This window comes from Agelaius phoeniceus, chromosome 9 (genome assembly GCF_051311805.1).
Source record: "Agelaius phoeniceus isolate bAgePho1 chromosome 9, bAgePho1.hap1, whole genome shotgun sequence".
Lineage (NCBI taxonomy): Eukaryota > Metazoa > Chordata > Aves > Passeriformes > Icteridae > Agelaius > Agelaius phoeniceus.
Window position 1 is genome coordinate 18470412 of NC_135273.1, and position 17391 is coordinate 18487802.

At 40.7% G+C, this 17391-nt stretch overlaps 1 protein-coding gene across 1 annotated transcript; it reads right to left on the minus strand.

Moving 5' to 3' along the window:
• Positions 1-8703: 8703 nt before the first annotated feature.
• MSMB (microseminoprotein beta) lies at positions 8704-14085 on the minus strand. The gene is made up of 4 exons (XM_077183569.1): positions 14062-14085; positions 10246-10345; positions 9749-9851; positions 8704-8908 (listed from the first exon to the last, which is right to left on the minus strand). Exons 1-4 carry the CDS (start codon positions 14083-14085, stop codon positions 8779-8781), a joined length of 357 nt encoding a protein of 118 aa, XP_077039684.1. The 3' UTR covers positions 8704-8778.
• Positions 14086-17391: the final 3306 nt, after the last annotated feature.

Sequence of the window (17391 nt, forward strand, 5' to 3'; positions counted from 1 at the left end):
TAACTGTTGGATGTACAAAATGGGTGGGATCTTTTCTGGGTTTTTGCTTTAACATCCCTATCTGCCAAACACAGGGGTTCCCCAAGAGAGCAGGGTGTGCTACTCTAATGCATGGAGAAGAGAGACCTGTGTCTTTCTGTCTCCTGAGGTTCTTAACAGCATGGGGTTTCCTGGTGCAGTTCATCTTCAAGTATGGAATTTGAAGAATCCAGCAGAAAGCCAACTAGACACAGACCTGGCCAGAATTAAAAAAGGCTTTGACTTTCCTATTAACACCATCTCTTGTTGACTCCTCCTTTAAAGCAAGACTACATCTGGTCAAAAAACTTTTCCCAGTCCTCAGCTGCAGGAAGAATGCAAATGTTGGATGTAAAGTTCCTATTCAACAGTCAAAGAATAGACCATAGGCCTCCTAAGTAACTGATCTGGGAAGCAGAATTTTATGCGAACAGAAGAGAGAGTGGTGGGGCTTCTAGGTTGTGTCTTCATCTGTAAATGTTCTTTTCTTTGGTGATGTTAACTCATTTCTTCAAGTAATAGTAACAGCTTTCCCAGGTAAAACTGTATTTTAGACCACTTAGGAGGTTTTTGCATATTGGCATGCATCAACTCCTGTTGTGTCAAAAAAATAGCATGCTTCTCTTTTGGGAACTTTTTTTTCTGCAGCTCCACTCATCTGTAGAGTGACGGACTAGCTGTGTTCAGGAAGGGCAGATACAGACTCAAGGGATGCAGCCATTCTGCTTTTAGGAATTTGTTTTGGGATACAGAAACAAGACATGAGTAAATTGTGTGGAATTTACTGAATACTTGTAAATCTGTTTCCTGTTTTATACTGACAACACACACTTACACTTCTCCTTCTCTGATTCCTAGATGTGATTCCATGATAAAAATATGACTTGCTACTTCATGCAGATGAGTAAACTAAAACTGTGCTACTTCCCTGGAAAAAGATCGTTAGTAATTTGGTCTGTGTGAAGCTCCCCAGATAACTTGGTCTTTTAATAACATATTATATTATGTTGCTCTCCATAACCCATTGCCCTCCCATTTCCCTTTGATTCCTCTCCACTGTTTCCACTTATTTCTAAATTGTGATGAATTGCACAGAATGGACAAATCAAGCAGTGATTCTGATGATGTCTGTCAAGTTGAAGGCAGTTCTTACCTACAACCACACCATTTGATATCCCTGGCTTGAATGGAATATAGAAACAAGAAGCATCAGACAGTGGCACGCTGATGGCAAGAACAAGAAGGCAGGCCAAGATGGTGTTCTGAACAAGAGAACAGAATTCATATCAATCCTTCAGTAGCTATTAAGATGTCTTGATGATTGATAACAGAGAAATACACAGTGGTTTCAAATTAAAATCCAATTGTCTTTTACAGTTTAGACACTTTAACACACTTATCAGGAATACAGAACCATTTTGAAGAAGCAGAGGCAGAGCATCACATGGGAGGGGGAAAACTGTCTGTCTTTCCAAGTTGTTAAGATCAAGCATTGACTGCTAGACCCAGCTACTGTTTGTGAAAGATGTGTGTTCTATTCCTTTGCATTACCCATAAAATTTTCTAGTCCTTTTTTTATCTATAGGCTTGGTCATCATTTGCTTTTTCCCACTAATCTCACAGTTGCAAAAACTTCTTTACTGCAGTCTGTAGAACTACAGAATGTTTCACCCTAATATTGAAAGATTAGGAACAAGTGAAATAACTTCAGCTGAAGTTGAACACTCAGGTCTTGGCCCTGTACCTTACTTGCAGGTGTCACTTACAACCTAGGTAATTCTATATTCTGTGACCTTTGTTAGTGAGGTTTTTTTTCTGAAAATTCAGCTGAAGTTTCAATATTAGTTTGAAATGTTTGAAGGGTAAGAGAAGAAAAGTTTATTCCAGGTAGACCAGGAATAAACAATCACATACACATACTGTATGTGTGTCGTTTCAGACAGAATAGGACTGGTGACTTATAAAAGGAAGTCACTACTGAGAGATGAGAGGAAGCAAATTTAGTGTTTCATTTTGCAGAAGAGAGGTTAAAACCCACAAACCTGCATCAGATTGACAAAGGAGTAAAAATCAAGATACCTTTTTTTGAGTTCACGGAAGTGTTCAGATATTATCCTGATTTTTCACCCCAAGTTCTTACCTGCCTTTGCCTCTCTTTGACTCTTGCTCTCATAACACAGAATTTATACATTCTTCAAGTTTCATAATGTGCCAAGTACTGAGATAAATCCAACAGAAACTCCTTTAAAATCCATAGCAATATACCATGGTCTTTTACACTACAAGATGTAAGGACTCACCATTCTTGCAGAATTATGAGACTTCCAGAAGGGAGATGGAAAGCTCATCTCCTCAGAGACCTTATATAGAGAGGGAATTTGTGATAACAGCCCTTGAGCAAACTGACCATGCATGTCTAGCACCAATGAAGTTTCTGCAAAATTACTTCATGGGGCGGGCATTAAGATAAGGCAATTACACACAGGAAGAAAGGTTTGTTCTAACAGACACAGGAGAAATAGGTGTGGCTTTTGTGCCACATCAGAGTTGGGAGGCAATTGCAGGAAGCAGTTTTGAAGCCTAGAAGGAATATTAGCACTTGCCCTGAGAAAACCATTAGAGACATGATGGTTGTCAGTCACAACAAAATTGCATGCTTAGTTTCAACCATCTAGGGTTTAAAACCTGGGTCCTAAATAACCATTTTCTTCCTTCTTCAGCTTTCCATCATGTAGAAGATCCATATGCTCAGGTCCTCTATGAAGAAATAGGCATTACATTTTTTAATTCTTGTAGACAGTGAAAAACTGTTCCTTTTCTGCAGAGGCTGTATATGTCAGGGGCAGACACACTTTCCAAGGACAGTAATTTGATAGCAAAGAGGTCCAGTATGGTCCCCTTTTGCTTAGCTTTCACCTACAAGGTTCAAGTATTTCAAACTTTGTTGCTCTTCTTGGTGATGAAGTTTATCCCTTATTACCAGAGCTGCACAGTTTGCAATACCTGAATTAATTACTCTGACTGCATAATTGTGGTGACTTCTTGTGTGGTTTTGGGAGTAGAGGCAGAACTCCAAGTTGGGTTGGCTACTCCACATCTTCTACTCAAACTCCAGAGTTGAGAGGTAGCTCAGGCAGTCTATGAGAGAAGGCCAGAATTAGTGCAATGCAGGTCACAGTGAGACCACTACTTCCAGTGACATCTCAGCTGGCTTTCAACTCAGAAAGTTGGGTAAATTGGTTTTTCTTCAGTTACTAGACTATCACTCTTCAGGGTGACAGAAAAGAGATGAAGTGCTTGCAGGTGTTTGATAAAGCTGTGACAATCATCCTGTCCATAGTAAGTTAGACTTGGCAGTGCTGATTTACCCCCTGCCCTGAAATGGAGGATAACTACCATACCCTTGACTCCTCATCAGTGGAGTGGACATGTCAGCCCTGAGAATTTCATTATTGAAATCAACAGTCCACATATCCCCTTTGAATCTCTCAGAAATCTGTATGAAGCCAGTTGAACAGCATTGTGGTTTGGGATACTGTCGGTGTTTCAGACTGTTCATTTTCCAGTTAAAGGGGAGGGGGAAAGGCACAGTAGGACAGTGAAGTATTACACCCTGATCCTAGGCCAAAGCTGCCTTTGGTGCTGGTTCAGTCAAGATGGAGAGAGTTCACAGTATCCCTTCTCACATCCTGCTTCGGTACTGCCTGACCTAATTGATGAACACCTGTGAGATGCCTAAGGATGTGCCCTAGGTTTTCACGCTGGCTCTTTGTAACCTTTAGGTATTGGGAAGTAACAATTTCCTCTAGGCTGACAATACTGTGGCAAGTAGCATAGATACCTCCTGCTCGAGGTATTGGCTCCTCCATGTCCTCAGAGGTGATCTGGAACAAATGTTCCATGATATTTTGGAATAAAAGGACCATGAAATTGCACTGCATTTATTCTGTTAAAATTACTGAGCTATTTAATTTTTTTTTCCTCCTGAGTGTTATGTACTTAGCATGCAATATTTTGCTTCTCAGGCACCCTGCAGCAGTTCCTGTGTGTGAACAGAAATCAGTAACACGGAAATTTGTGATGCAGGTGTACTGGAGTGAAACTTATGGAATTTGTTACAGCCAAAATTAAAGAAAAGACAACTTTGTTGATGTTGAGTGACAAAGGATGCGCTTGTTGCTCAACTCTGAAAAACCTAAACTTCTGATCAGCATGCTGGTGTATTTTCTTTCTCAACCTTCCAGACTGCCCAGCTGCTCCCAGTGCAGGACCTCCCCTGTTTTCTAGGTGCAAGCTATGCAAAGAGCTATGCAAGCTGTGGAGGGAACTTGCAAACAGTTTTCTTTGGGCCACAGCAGAGAGTGACCTGCCTAAGCCTGAGCAGTGTTAAGGGACAATGAAGAAGCCTTTTTGTGAATTCAGAGGAACCCAACAAAATGCTGTGGTGCTGAAAATACTTACAGCAGCAAACCCTATGAGGATAGTCCGCTCATGTATTAATTATTTGGGTCATTTGTGACCCACATAACATCACATTTCCTCATGTTGTTCATGCACAGGATGATAGGTGCCCTGCGTGGATGGGGAACAGGTTTGTTTAACAGATGTTACTCTGTTTCTGTGGAACAGAATTTCTGTGGAAATCTTATGTTGGCTTCCCAACTGGTTTACTTCTTACTAAAAACATTGTAAGAATATCATTGCTCACTTCTGCCCACTTCTGCACCTCCTTTCCACTTATTCTGATGCTGATGGACAGAGTATCCTCTTTCTTCCTAAGGCAGAGAGAAGTCTTGGAGACTTTATTGAAGATTTACCTTGCTATTTTACTCTAGTCCTTCTTCAGCTGGAGTCTCTGGCTATATCTCACTGATAACAACAGAGATAATCCGAGTAATGCAAGATGACCAACTCATTTTTTTCTTGTGTGTTTTAGTGCAAGGCAACCAACAGAGAGAGAAATACAGCATGATTTCAGAGCAGTCATGTTACTAAAACTGCCCAAGAATCCAGTTAATATCTATGGAGAGCTCAAAGCTAGAAGAGGTATGCTAAAATGATGGCAGTCCAAGAACTTTGTTTCTTAGGCCAGCATTTCAATACTACTCTCACATTCTTGAGAGGGATCAAGAATGTGAAATTTCTGTGTGGGAGAGTAAGTGCAGGACCCATTACAGCAGTTTGTGTATCTAGTCACTAAGCCCAGTATGTTGATTCTCACCACTATTGAGAGGGGAAGGACAAGAGGAAGCATTTCAGCTCACAGATCATAAGTAAACATGATTTTACAAATAAACTCTTCTTGACATTAGACTGACAATGCAATGTATAATGTACATTGGTTTTACTTTATTAAAGTTTGTCACATTTGTGTGTGAGAAAGGATAATTGTGTTAAGGAAAGGCACATGCAAACACTAAAATATACAGTGCACTGTTTACACAAGAACATATTGTAAAGGTAGTAGAAGGAAGTTTTATCTTGGTGGGGACACTTTTCTTAAGTCTGAGGGTCATATATCCACAAATCTCAAAGCCTAGGCCCTCAGATCTCTCCTAGGACAGGAATTATTAAAGAATTGTATAAATTTTATAGCAAGGTACACAGGCAGTGCGAGCAATTTGTCCCAGGTAACAGATGGCAGAGCAGAAACTTGAATTGAGACTTCAATTCAACATGTGAGATCCAAGATTGAGACAATAATATAATTTCTTCTTTGATCTGAACACATCTGCCTTTTCCCATGTGTAGCCAAGTCCCCATCCCCGAGCTGAATTTCAGTTTTAATTCAATGCAGTTTCAGTGGGATGAGAAACACATGGTTTTTTATCTTGGTGCAAATGCATTTTTAAAACACATGATAATTTCTCAGCTAGCCTGGAAAATCCTGTCAGATCATGATCCCAGGATGAAGGATCAGTGCTAAGCAAGGGACATAGGGACAGACAAAAAGATCTAAAGGTCCAATCGCAAATAGCAGGCCATGCTTGCAACAAGGCAGCCTCCATCTCTGAAGTCTGAGAGGTAGAACTGAGGGAGATGGCCACAGATATTGTACCAGCAAGAACAGAAGTCCAGAGGCACTAAATCAAAATGAATAGGAGTGGCAGATTCAGGAAAAAAGGTATCTCCAGCTCATGGGAAAAGCTAAATATCCTGCACTCCTACCTTCCATCTCAAGATGTGTAGTAAAAAGAAGTCTGAGAAGTCTTCAGTGAACCAGAATAATGACAGAAAAGTTTGTTCCACAAATTAAAAAACCACAGTGATTCCAAACACAGCTTGTTATCTTGACCCTGCAGCTGATTAAGCAAATGAAAACCATATATGTGTGAAAAAGACTTTTTGTGGAGCCGTGACTTGAGGAGTTAGCTATAGGAAGGATGGCAGGTTGGAGCATTGCTGTAGCTCTGTCCACTAGTGCCTCTGCTTTTGTGGAACTTACATGGTGCAACAGTGGACACTGCTCTGGCCACACTGGCATTGGGAGTGTGCCTTTGTTCCTCCAGGTGGTAGCAAATTATCTGCTCTTTCATCTTGAACACAAGCTGCCCATGCGTGCACAAAAGGAAAGAAGGCTTAACTTCAATTTCATATCAACAGTTATTTAGTCCAGCATCCTTTAGACTTGTTTCTGGGGAAATTCAGTTAATTTTGGGTATATCCCTTCTACACTATAATTCAGCTCTATTTAAAGAGCATGAGCTTTTTTCCATTTTTAAAACCTGTTAACTACTGAGTTCATGAAGACTAAATGCCGTGGTTAGAAGTTATTGCTGCATGTCTCAGAACAGACTGGGATGGGGAGAGCAACCACAGAATTCTTCTGCCAAATCCAACGAATATCTTGGCTTTTGGGACCTCTTCTCTTTTTTCTTTGCTGTTTTCCTCTGTAATGTGTCAAATCCTGCTTCCTGGCATTTCTAGTCCTACACCTTCCTCTCTGATTGAGATGGGCAGGAACTAGAACAGAACACCATGAGAGATTTTGTGACTTGCATCTCTGGCAGGTTTCACCAGAATTCTACTTGGGCTGTTTAGTTTGTATTAACAGTATGCACTATGCAGTGGTGTGAAGAAGTAAGCCCAGAAAACTCTGCTGTAAAACCCCCACAATGTCTTGGAATACTTCTTTAAAGTAATTTATCACTTTCTGAGAGCAAACTGGGGCTAGGAGAATTGCTTTCCCCCTCTTTGACAAAGCAAAAATTAATGGCCACCTGAAAAAGGGTAGAAAATGCAACAAGTTTCATGTAATTTTTTTTCACAAAATGACAGCTGGCATTTTATTTTTGAAATCCTTAAAATGTGAAATATGCAGCAGATTAAATACATGTGTTGTATTGCCATGATTCTCTGATCGTATAGGTGTCAACAGGTGGAATTTGAGTGCTATAAAATCTTTAGAATCTGAAACTTGGGCTCACTCTGACAATAATGGGTTGTTTCTAAGAAGCTTTTGTATGGTATAACCTGTAGATATAAAAAAAGGAAAAACTTATTCTCCAGTGTTTTACCAACACAAAAATAGTTCTCATTTGGAGAGGAAGTTCTGATGGGATTTCTGAGGAAGTTACCAAAATTCAACAAGATTTTCTTTAGTCTCATTTCTGTGAAGGATGGAAAACAGAATTGGTACCTCTCTCTTTTTGCCCTACACATTTCATTAATTTTTGGTGGTGCAAAAATAATAAAAAATTCAAAACAGAGGATGAGTGATGTATTAGTCTGTTTTCCTGCAGATGGATAATCTCACGACTAAAAAATCCCAAACCAGTAAAAATTACCTGTGGCAATGTTCTTGAGCAATTCCCAGCTCTGAGCAAGGGAGATTAAAGACTCCTGAGCTTCATTGCTAAATTATTTTTATTTAGAAGGGGAAAAAAAGCAAGTTTCAGTATTGGCATCTACTCTGGTAATAGAAAAACCAATATAATTGCAAATTGAGAGTAAAAAATGTCTTTTAAAACATTTATATGCAGTTTCTGGGTCTCAGTGAAGACAGTTTATTCTCTGGAGCCTATGAGACAAGGCTCTACATTTCCTTGGTCTGGTAAACCCATCATAATTCATTTTCTTTCTTCTCCAGTGTCAGCTCTTGTTTGTGCTGAGCTGTTCAGATCCTGCTTCAAGCACAAGTGGTGGAGGAGGTGCCCTTGCAGTACAAGATGGGCTTCCCCACCCACAGATAACTTCTAGAAGTTTGTGCTAATCACACAAATATGCTGGTTCTTCCCAGAACCATAAAGAATATATTCTCATAAGATTCAAATCCTGTTTTAGATTTCTTTCTTTGGTCATTCAATCACACTTTTACTGGTTCTGCAGCAAATCAAAAATCTTCTTGCACTAAGAAAATCATCTTCATCTGTAAGAAAACTGGCACCCAGATACTACAGAAACTCTTGGGACCTTACAGGTAATAAGGTTCTAATTTAAAAAAATATATACAGGTTGAACAAAGAAAACTAGTAGAATAAAATCCTACTTAATTTAAAAGTTAAACATCTATAAATCACTTAAAATACAACGTCTTAACAACTAATATTAAGTACATGAATATGACCTTTTGATAGAAATGAGGAACTCTATCTGATTATGCATCTGATAAGCTGAATTACAACACTTAGGAGATCAGAAGGCAGCTACTGAAGTGCTATCTTTTATGAGATTTTCCCATGTCATCGTGCTTCTCTGTGATGGCAAAGCATCTGTAGGAAGCAGAGGAATTCCACAATGCAGAGAGGTTTGGAGCAGGGGTTAGCCCACAAGAGAAGCAGCAGAACATGGCTGTGAGGAGTTGTCCCTCTGCAGGATATCATAGCGACAGCGCTTCTTGTCAAAAACAAATTTACAGTTCTTTCGGTCATAAGAAACAGGAGTTAAATAGCTGTCAGAGGCAAAGAGAAAGCAAATGTTAACTTGAGAGCAATAAAAGATTCAATACATCAGTGTTTATAGCTTGAACTACTGCTGAGTGAGACAGGTCAAACTATGGCTAAGGGCAGCTGAGCTTGCAGAGTACAACACAGCTGCAGCTTCCAGAGCCTCAAATGATGCCCTGTGCACTGCACTGTGAAGATGTTCCAGGATGCTCAGCACTAGCAAAGGCACTTCTAGCACAGCACTCTGCAGTGACATAAGCATGGGCTTGGCATATTTTCTTTTTCTGTTTAATTTTTCATTATTTCCACTTTGCATAGGATATGGTGGCTGCTCCCTGATGGACTGTGCCACCTGAATAAAGACACAGATCATCATCAAGGTATTTTAGGCTTTTGAGAAAGCAGGAGAAGGAAAGGAGAAGGCTGGAGAAATACTTCAGAGCAGAGCTTTGTCATTCTCGTTTAGCATGTTCACTGGAGAAAAGCACTTCAGGAAAGGGATTCAGATCACCAGAAGCTCTATAGGGAAATCTCACTTAAGTCACCTACCCCCACTTTCTCAATAACTGCAGTGAAAGAGGGGTTCACAAGTTCCTTAAAAATTAAAGGCAAGCACCAACTGGATGTGCCTGGAAAGGCTTGTGTCCACTCCCAGTCAGCAGAAAATGAGGAAAGGCAAACACAGCTAAGGGTGCAAACAATTGAGAGCTGTATGTGGTTTTCACTAGCTCTGTGACCTGGGTGAGAAAAGGCTGCCTTGTGCCCTTACAAACCCATTTATCCCCAGCAATGGAAAGCTGTGGTCATCCTACAGGCAATGATGGTACCAACAAATTCAAACTTACATGGAACAGCATTGCATTCCACCTTGCCGGCAGTCGCATTTATAGCAATCTTCTGTCCTCTCAATGTGTCCAAAGGGATACAGTTTTCCATTCATTATGCAGCCTGCATAAGACAGAAGCAATATCAAACAGGTTCTTTAAGCCTCCACCTAAACACAGAAGAGTTAAAAAAATATTTCAGCTATTCTGAAAATGGAATTCCAGGTAATAGTAAAGTACAAGGAATTGGGTTTTACTCTTTCAACTCCTGAATGGGCTCCATGTGCTGGAATAGCAGTAGCAAGCTACCAGCAGTTGCAGTAATATTGCTGCAACCACACACAGCCCAGGGGAACACTTTGTTTTTCCCCTGCTTTTAGCATCATGCTGCTGGAGGCCCCTGCTTGTGTTTTTCCAATGTCTTCCCCCTCCCTTTTATTTTGAGCCCTTCCTGGCAGTTCCACAGAGAGCCAAGTTACCACAGAGCAATCAGGTCAGAGGATCTTCCTTGTTTCTACCTCTGTAGGGCCTCCCTGGAACCTGAAGTTCCACAAAGCAGTATGCATCACCCAGGGTCACCATGCTGCCCACTACAACAAGGAAAGCCAGAAAGCTCTTCTGTAGAGAGAAAGAAGCAAATGGTAATTTCTCCCCTGTTTATGAATGAGCATATATTATAGAAACTGCTGCCTATTCTGTAGAACCTATGCCATTCATGAGATGCTCATCCAAGGTACTTCTTGATGTCTGTACCTTTGGGATTACGTGAGCACAAATCACAGGAGAATCAGGCCATAGGACTTTGATGGTCTATTTATCATTACCTAACTGTTGATTTAGATTCTGCAAACACATTTGGAGGCCTGAAGAGCTGGAACAGGACACAATTTGGGGGATCAAAATGAAGAACAGAAAAAATACACAGACAAAATATACACACTCTTTTTCTTTGCAAAAGGACAATACTTTAGAGACTGTGCTTCACATTTATAAGTTTTAAAAGCACGGTCCTGAATGTTTGCAAAACTCTGAATGGTTTCACAAACATTTCTGAGGAGAGGATAACAGCAAGGAAAGACTGTACAGCTTCTTGCAAAGAATTCCAATGCAAAGAGCAAAATTCGCAGTAATCTTCCAAGAGGTGCCTTCCTGTCTTTGCATCTAACAGGTTTGAAATGCAATCTAGCCACATTTAAAATGTGTAACTAGATGGTTCTCTTAAATGCTCTCCTTTTGCAGTTTTAAAGCAAATACCTATCTGTATCCCCATTACAAAAAACACCCAAACCAATCTAAACCTTTGACTTACCATTGTGGAATGCTTGGCTTCCAAAGAGCTCTAGGTTTCCTGAGAAAGCTGAAGTTCTTTATGTGGAATCAGAGAGCAAATATTTTATGCTGCCTTTATGTTGTGCAGTTCAAGCCTAGGTGGAGGGGGAAAAGCCTGCTCCATGCAAATGCAGTTATTTTGTAATATCCAAAGAAATCGCTGAAATTTTTCCAGCTGGCAATGAGAAAATGTTTGGTTTTGTAGAGCACCGACCTGGGTAAATTGCTGACTCCGGAACTTTGTATTCCTTGGAAGAATTATATCAGAAAAATGCCTTTCTGATGGCAAACAAATATTGATAGCTAAGCTGTAGACAGCGTTATCCAGCTAGGTGATTTTTAGGTGGAGCAGAAATGCATGCCAAATCCTGCCTGCCATCAGAGGGCTGGAACATGCTGAGTGGTGTCTTAGGTGTTAATAGCAAATGGAGCTTCTGCCAGATCTTTGCTTTCTCTCTGTGAGTGCTGTGGTGTGCACTGAAAGATAACAAAGGTGCTTGGCCTCTACCAGGATCAAAACCTCTGAACATTGAGACCTTAGCTGAAGCTGGATCCCATTACAGGAGCTCTCTTTCTTCTCCAACAAAATGAAAAATTCCTCTCAAATCAAAACCCTGCTGTTACTCCTGTGGAACTGTTCTGGCTCTGACCTGAATAATTGCAGTAGAGTATCGGATCACTTTTAAATGCACAGGTTCCCAAGAAGTGATAAACTTCAGACTGCTAATCAAGTACTCTGCTTTCTCTTGTTTCTACAACCTCTTTTCAGAAAGAACTATCCACCTCTGGCCCTACCTACATTTAAAATACTTCATTACAGATGCTGCCAAGCAATTTGAAACTCATTCCTGTGGGAGACTTATCGGCTACAGGAAATTTAGCATATGGTTATAAAGTTTAGAGACTGAAAAAAGAAGCTGAATCATTTGGGACTTTTTTTTAGAGAAAATTAAATACAGTGTTATATGCTTTTCAGATGGCAAGAAAAATTGTCATTTTTTCATGTGCACTATATATTGCTGCATACTAATAATAACTAATTTGACCCAAAGAATTCAGCAGGAGCAAAAGAAATTAAAATACAACACAACAGAATTCCTGGAGCTCCCTGGAGGAAATGCTAAAGCTGAAGTCTCTGCAGGTTCGATAATTCTTTAGTAAGAAAGACATAATTGATGAAAAGTTCCTAAGCATTCAATTGTCCAACTAAACACCTGACTCTTGGGCTTTTTTTCTGATAAAATCACTACATTTTAAAATTTCAATTTAATGATAGTCATGTTTTCATTAAAAAAATTGAATAAATATCCTTTCTTATTGTTTGCTTCTGGCATGGTAGATAACAGTACTTTCTCATCCAGCTCTTCATCTTGTCCATGTTTAGAGTGTGTTGAGTCAGCTTACAACCTTTCTCAGCTGAGTACAGCAGTTTTCATGTTCAGTTCTGTAGCACAAATTTATTTTCATTCATGCCACCCATTTCTTCACAGTCTCCAACCTGACAGTATCTCATTTCAAATTTGAATATAAAACAAGGTATAAAAGCATGTAAGTGTTGTGGGAACAACCTCAGATAGTATGAAGGACATAGTGCCATTCCTGTATATGTGTCCAGGCTTCTCATCAGCTGTCTTAAGCTGAACCATATTGTTCTAGATAGAAGACACTTGCTTTCCATCCCTAAATTCTTCTCAGGGGCACTGTTGTTAATACAAATATTTTTTTTTTTACAGAGTTTTTAAAAAATCCTATTTCTCCAAAATGAAAAAAAAAAACCCAACAAAAAAACCCAAAAAACTACCTAAAGCATGAACTAAGTAAGCACAGTTTACTTCACCATTAAGATGACCAGACTTATTTATTATTTGGCACATTAAATATTGTTTGCAAACTCTCTCAGTGATGATTGTGTATCTCTTGATATAAGGCTTTCCTACAAATGTAGAGAAATCATGGATGATGTGCACCATATGTCTTGTACCACTGTAAAGTCATTCCCATCCTTTCACTTGCTGTGTGCAGGCTTTGCTACCACCAGGTCACCCTGGGCTGAACAGGACATTTTGTGCCAGTTCTTTTGTGGCTTTTTGATAGGGACCTCAAAGCAAGACTGGTTTTGCTTTCAAGGTGCTTGTTAGGCACAACAGATCATTCTTCTGCCAATGATTTCTTGCCAAAGATGCTGGGGCCCTGCCAGCTATGCTGTGGGCTGTGTGCTGTAGCCTGACACTTCTGGGTGCCTTTCAACCTCCTGCCTGAGCATACACAGATGTTACTTTAAAAGAATTTAGGCTCTTCCTAAAGTCTTAGATCTGACTACATCTCCAGTGGATTCCTCTTTTCAATACAATTTTTTTCCAGGATAATTGCTTCCATAGCACTGCACTAATTTCATCAGAGCATGCAGAGTTCTTAACAGGGAATTACAGGAAAGATGAGGAGGGCAGTGACAGGACAAGGGGTTATCATTCTAAAGTGAAAGAGGTCATGTTTAGAACTGTTATTGTGAAGAAGTTCTTTACTGTGAGTGTGGTCAGACACTGGCACAGGTTGCCTAAAGAACTTGTGGATGCCCCATCCCTGGTAGTGTTTAAGACCTGGCTGGATGGAGCTTTGAACAACCTGGCCTAGTGGAAGGTGTCCCTGCCAAAGGCCAGAGGTTGGAACTAGATGATCTTTAAGGTGCCTTTCAACCCAAACCATTCTATGATTTGGTGTTCTTACTTTCCATCAAAAGAGCTGGTGTCCTTGTGGTAGAGAGTAAGAGAAAAAGCTTTTTGCAAAGTTCATTCCTGATTCTATGGAACTTACATACATCATGCAGATAAATATTTGCACATTAAGTCATGCAGATAACTAAACCTCCAATGTGTTGGAAACACAATCTTTAGCTTAAATAGGTTTGAACCTACTTGAAGAAAGCTGGAAAACTCCCATTAACTTCTGCAGCCTTCAAACTAGATCTTAGGGCTTGGGTCAAGCAAAGCACTAATATATATCCTTACTTTGAGCCCACTGGATAGTTCCATTGTCTGCAGTGGAGCCACTCTTTGTTCTCAAGCACATACTTGGTGCAAGGCTTTCCTGGGTCTAACCTGGAACATAAATTCACAGCCATCCTGGCTCTATCTTCTTTATCAACTATGATACCTCAATTAATATGAGAACTTTAATTTCTTAATCTGCTTACAAAAGTGGCAGGGTAGCACTACTTCATCAGTCCTATGAGTTTCAAAGTTTTACAAAAGACTAAAGTAGAAAACCATGGGACTGTGATTCAGGATTTTTTAATTTCTTCATTCTGATGCTGACTTGATGCATGATTTTGGGTCACTCCCTTAAGTGTGTCAGAGATTTCAAGTTTCAGAGCTTATGACCTGGAGGAATTCAGAAACCAGAGACAGCACAGAAGTCAAGTTTCCCTATTCCTGACATATAGGTACTCCTACACCTCACCAAGGATCTCCAGAGTAATAATGCCTGTTCTCCAAGCCCATGATTTTACCACCAGACATGAACTTTCCGGATCAAAGAAGGATCAAACCATGAATCAATGAAGCCATGTGTCGAAGTCCAGGTTCATTTATAGGGTTAGCTGTTGTGCTGTGGGTTTAGCTTTTCTCCCTTAATTTCTAGTTACCTGAACTGAATTTATCAGACTGGCTAGTTGTTTTTTTACTGCTTGCACAGCTTATTGCAGTAAATAACTTGAATCAATATAGCAAGGTCTTTATAGGTGACATGGGTAATCATAGTTGCTTATTTCTTAGGTGTTATAATTAATTATTCATAGGAAACCTGATTTTGAATTCCCTAAAATGAATAGATACACTAATAGGCAAGCAGTGTGTTCTGTCATTGCATTAACCAGCAACGAACACCAAGCAGAGGGGGAAGTTCCTCTGGAGATTTCAGACTCCTGTGCTGGTCCAGTGACAGCTATAGATAGTCCTTTCTACCCTGTGCACCAGAGTCTGAGGCATCTTCAAACCCTGACATTGCTTGTCACCCCCAAGACTTTTTGCAGCCTGCAGATAATGCAGGTGCTGGGACTATCTCTTGGGGAATGAGGAATTCTGGAAATTGCAGGGCTGAACAACCACATCTGTCTGCCTCTATACCAAGACATACAGCACTACTGAGCAGGAGAGCAAGGAGTGGCCAGGGAAAGGAGGAACAATGCACAAATTGTATTGGGGTTCTTTTCCATGGAATGCAGAAGCTTAACTTTTAATTGTAATTTGACCTTTTCTGTGTTTGCATGTTCTAAGGTTATAAAAACATGTTTACTTTCTGTTAGCTATTGGGAAAGCTGGCTGTGGTATTCTCTTTACCTTGTAAATATTTGTGAGTAAGGCATGGCTTCATGGGTGTCAGAGACCTCAGCCCTGTACGATCTTACATGTTCTGGTTCTTAATCTGCAGATTAGTCCCTGATGACATATGTGAATTTTTATACCTTTATGTCACATAATCCTTTAGAGAGTTCTGAGGGGAACAGCAAGATCCCCTCAGTGATTTTTCTTGCTGCTTATCTCTAAACTTTAAATGGAACCTGTCTACATTTCTCTCCAAAAGGAATTTTAGGATGAAATGTTTTTTGTAACCCTGCCTGTAATATTTAGGACACGAATCCTAGAAAGCAGATTTTTGTTGTGCTATTGGCTCAGAGACTGGTGTATCACAAATAAACACCCTTCCTCTTGGCTCAGAGCCTGGTGTATCACAAATAAACAGCTTCCTCTAGGAACCATTCAGGTTCTATGTAGCTGCCATGCTGTTTTTTTTATGGAAACTGATCTGCAAGACCCCCAGACCTGAAGCTGCCCAATGCTGACTCAACGTTTTGCAGCATCAGTGCACAAAGAGCACACAGATCTCATATTTTGTAAAGTACAAATTTCTGTGAAATCATCAACATCGTTGCATTATCAACAAAGGGGATTCACATGTCAGTGAATATGGAAAGTAACCAAAGGCAAGCTTTTCTGGTTGATGAAATGTTTTGGAGGAAGAAACTAAAGCAAAATAATAAAGGGCTTTGAGAATAATTTTATATTTATGTTTATATTTATGTGAAACTAGGCTAGGCTAGTATTTTTCTACTTGTCCTATGTTAGTTCCTGTTTTATTATCAGTATATTAAAATTCTTTAAATTCTACTAGGTTTGAAGGTCTGAGCCAGTTCAGTAATGGTGTCTTGTCACAGAATCACTGAAAAATAGAGTTGAAAGGAGTATTATGATACTTTGCTTTTAGAAGTTTCTGTGTCCCTTACCTAGCAATGTATTTCCAGTATCTGAATGTAGCCATTGGATCAATATATAAGAACTTGGAGATCTTGCATGTTTTTTCTTATTTGAGAATCCAAGTAAGATCAATCCGTGCCCTGGTTCCTCATGAGTGGTATCAATGTAGTCAAGTTCAAGAAAGAAATAAATTCCATGTGCAAACATAAAGGTCTGATTATACCAATGGATTATTTAGTCACCACCTGGAAGAACAGGTTATTTTATTGTCATTTCCTTTCTCGTGAATTCACTTGTAATAAAGACCATATGAAATACAGTGATACGACAAGGCTTTTTAATCCATTGGAAAAAAAATAGCAAGAAAAGGGGAAGCTAGTGGGGGGTGTTTAACCTCAAAAGGCCTAGGGATAATTGAATTCCAGTTGGGCGATTTGCACTGTATATTTTTTCATGTTAGTGTGTTTTCTTCTAGCAGATCCTGGAATTCTGGCACGGGTTTATTACGGCACATAGTTTTAAAAGTAAGAAGATTTTACTTGGCTCAGGGTAAGCCTTGCACTTACTTCAGTAAGAAAAACAGGAGGAAAGGGTCCCTTTTTACTCGTAAGCCCGGGCACCAGCAGGGGCCGGTGCAGCGCTCCAGCGGGGAACGCTGTGCGCACACGCTCCTGCTGGCTCGGCTGCGCTCCCCGCGGGGCGGCCAAGCTCCTGTCCCGTACAGGGCAAGTCCCGTACACGGCACCTCCTGTCCCGTCTCTCCGGGAGGGGGGTCAGAGGCTGGACACAGCTGCGGCGGCCGGACCCGCCTCTCGCTGCGGGATTCCCGCGGAGAGGGTAGGACGGGGCGGGACGGGACGGGACGTGACACGCTGAGAGGGGATGCGGTGGGACGGGAGGGGATGGGAGGGGACAGGATGGGAGGGGATGGGATGCAGTGAGATGGGACGGGACGGGATGGGAAGGGATGCAGTGGGATGCAGTGGGATGGGAGGGGATGCGGTGTGACGGGAGAGGATGGGATGGGAGGGGACGGGACAGGATGGGAGGGGACGGGACGGGAGGCGGTGGCTCCGCCCAACGGCC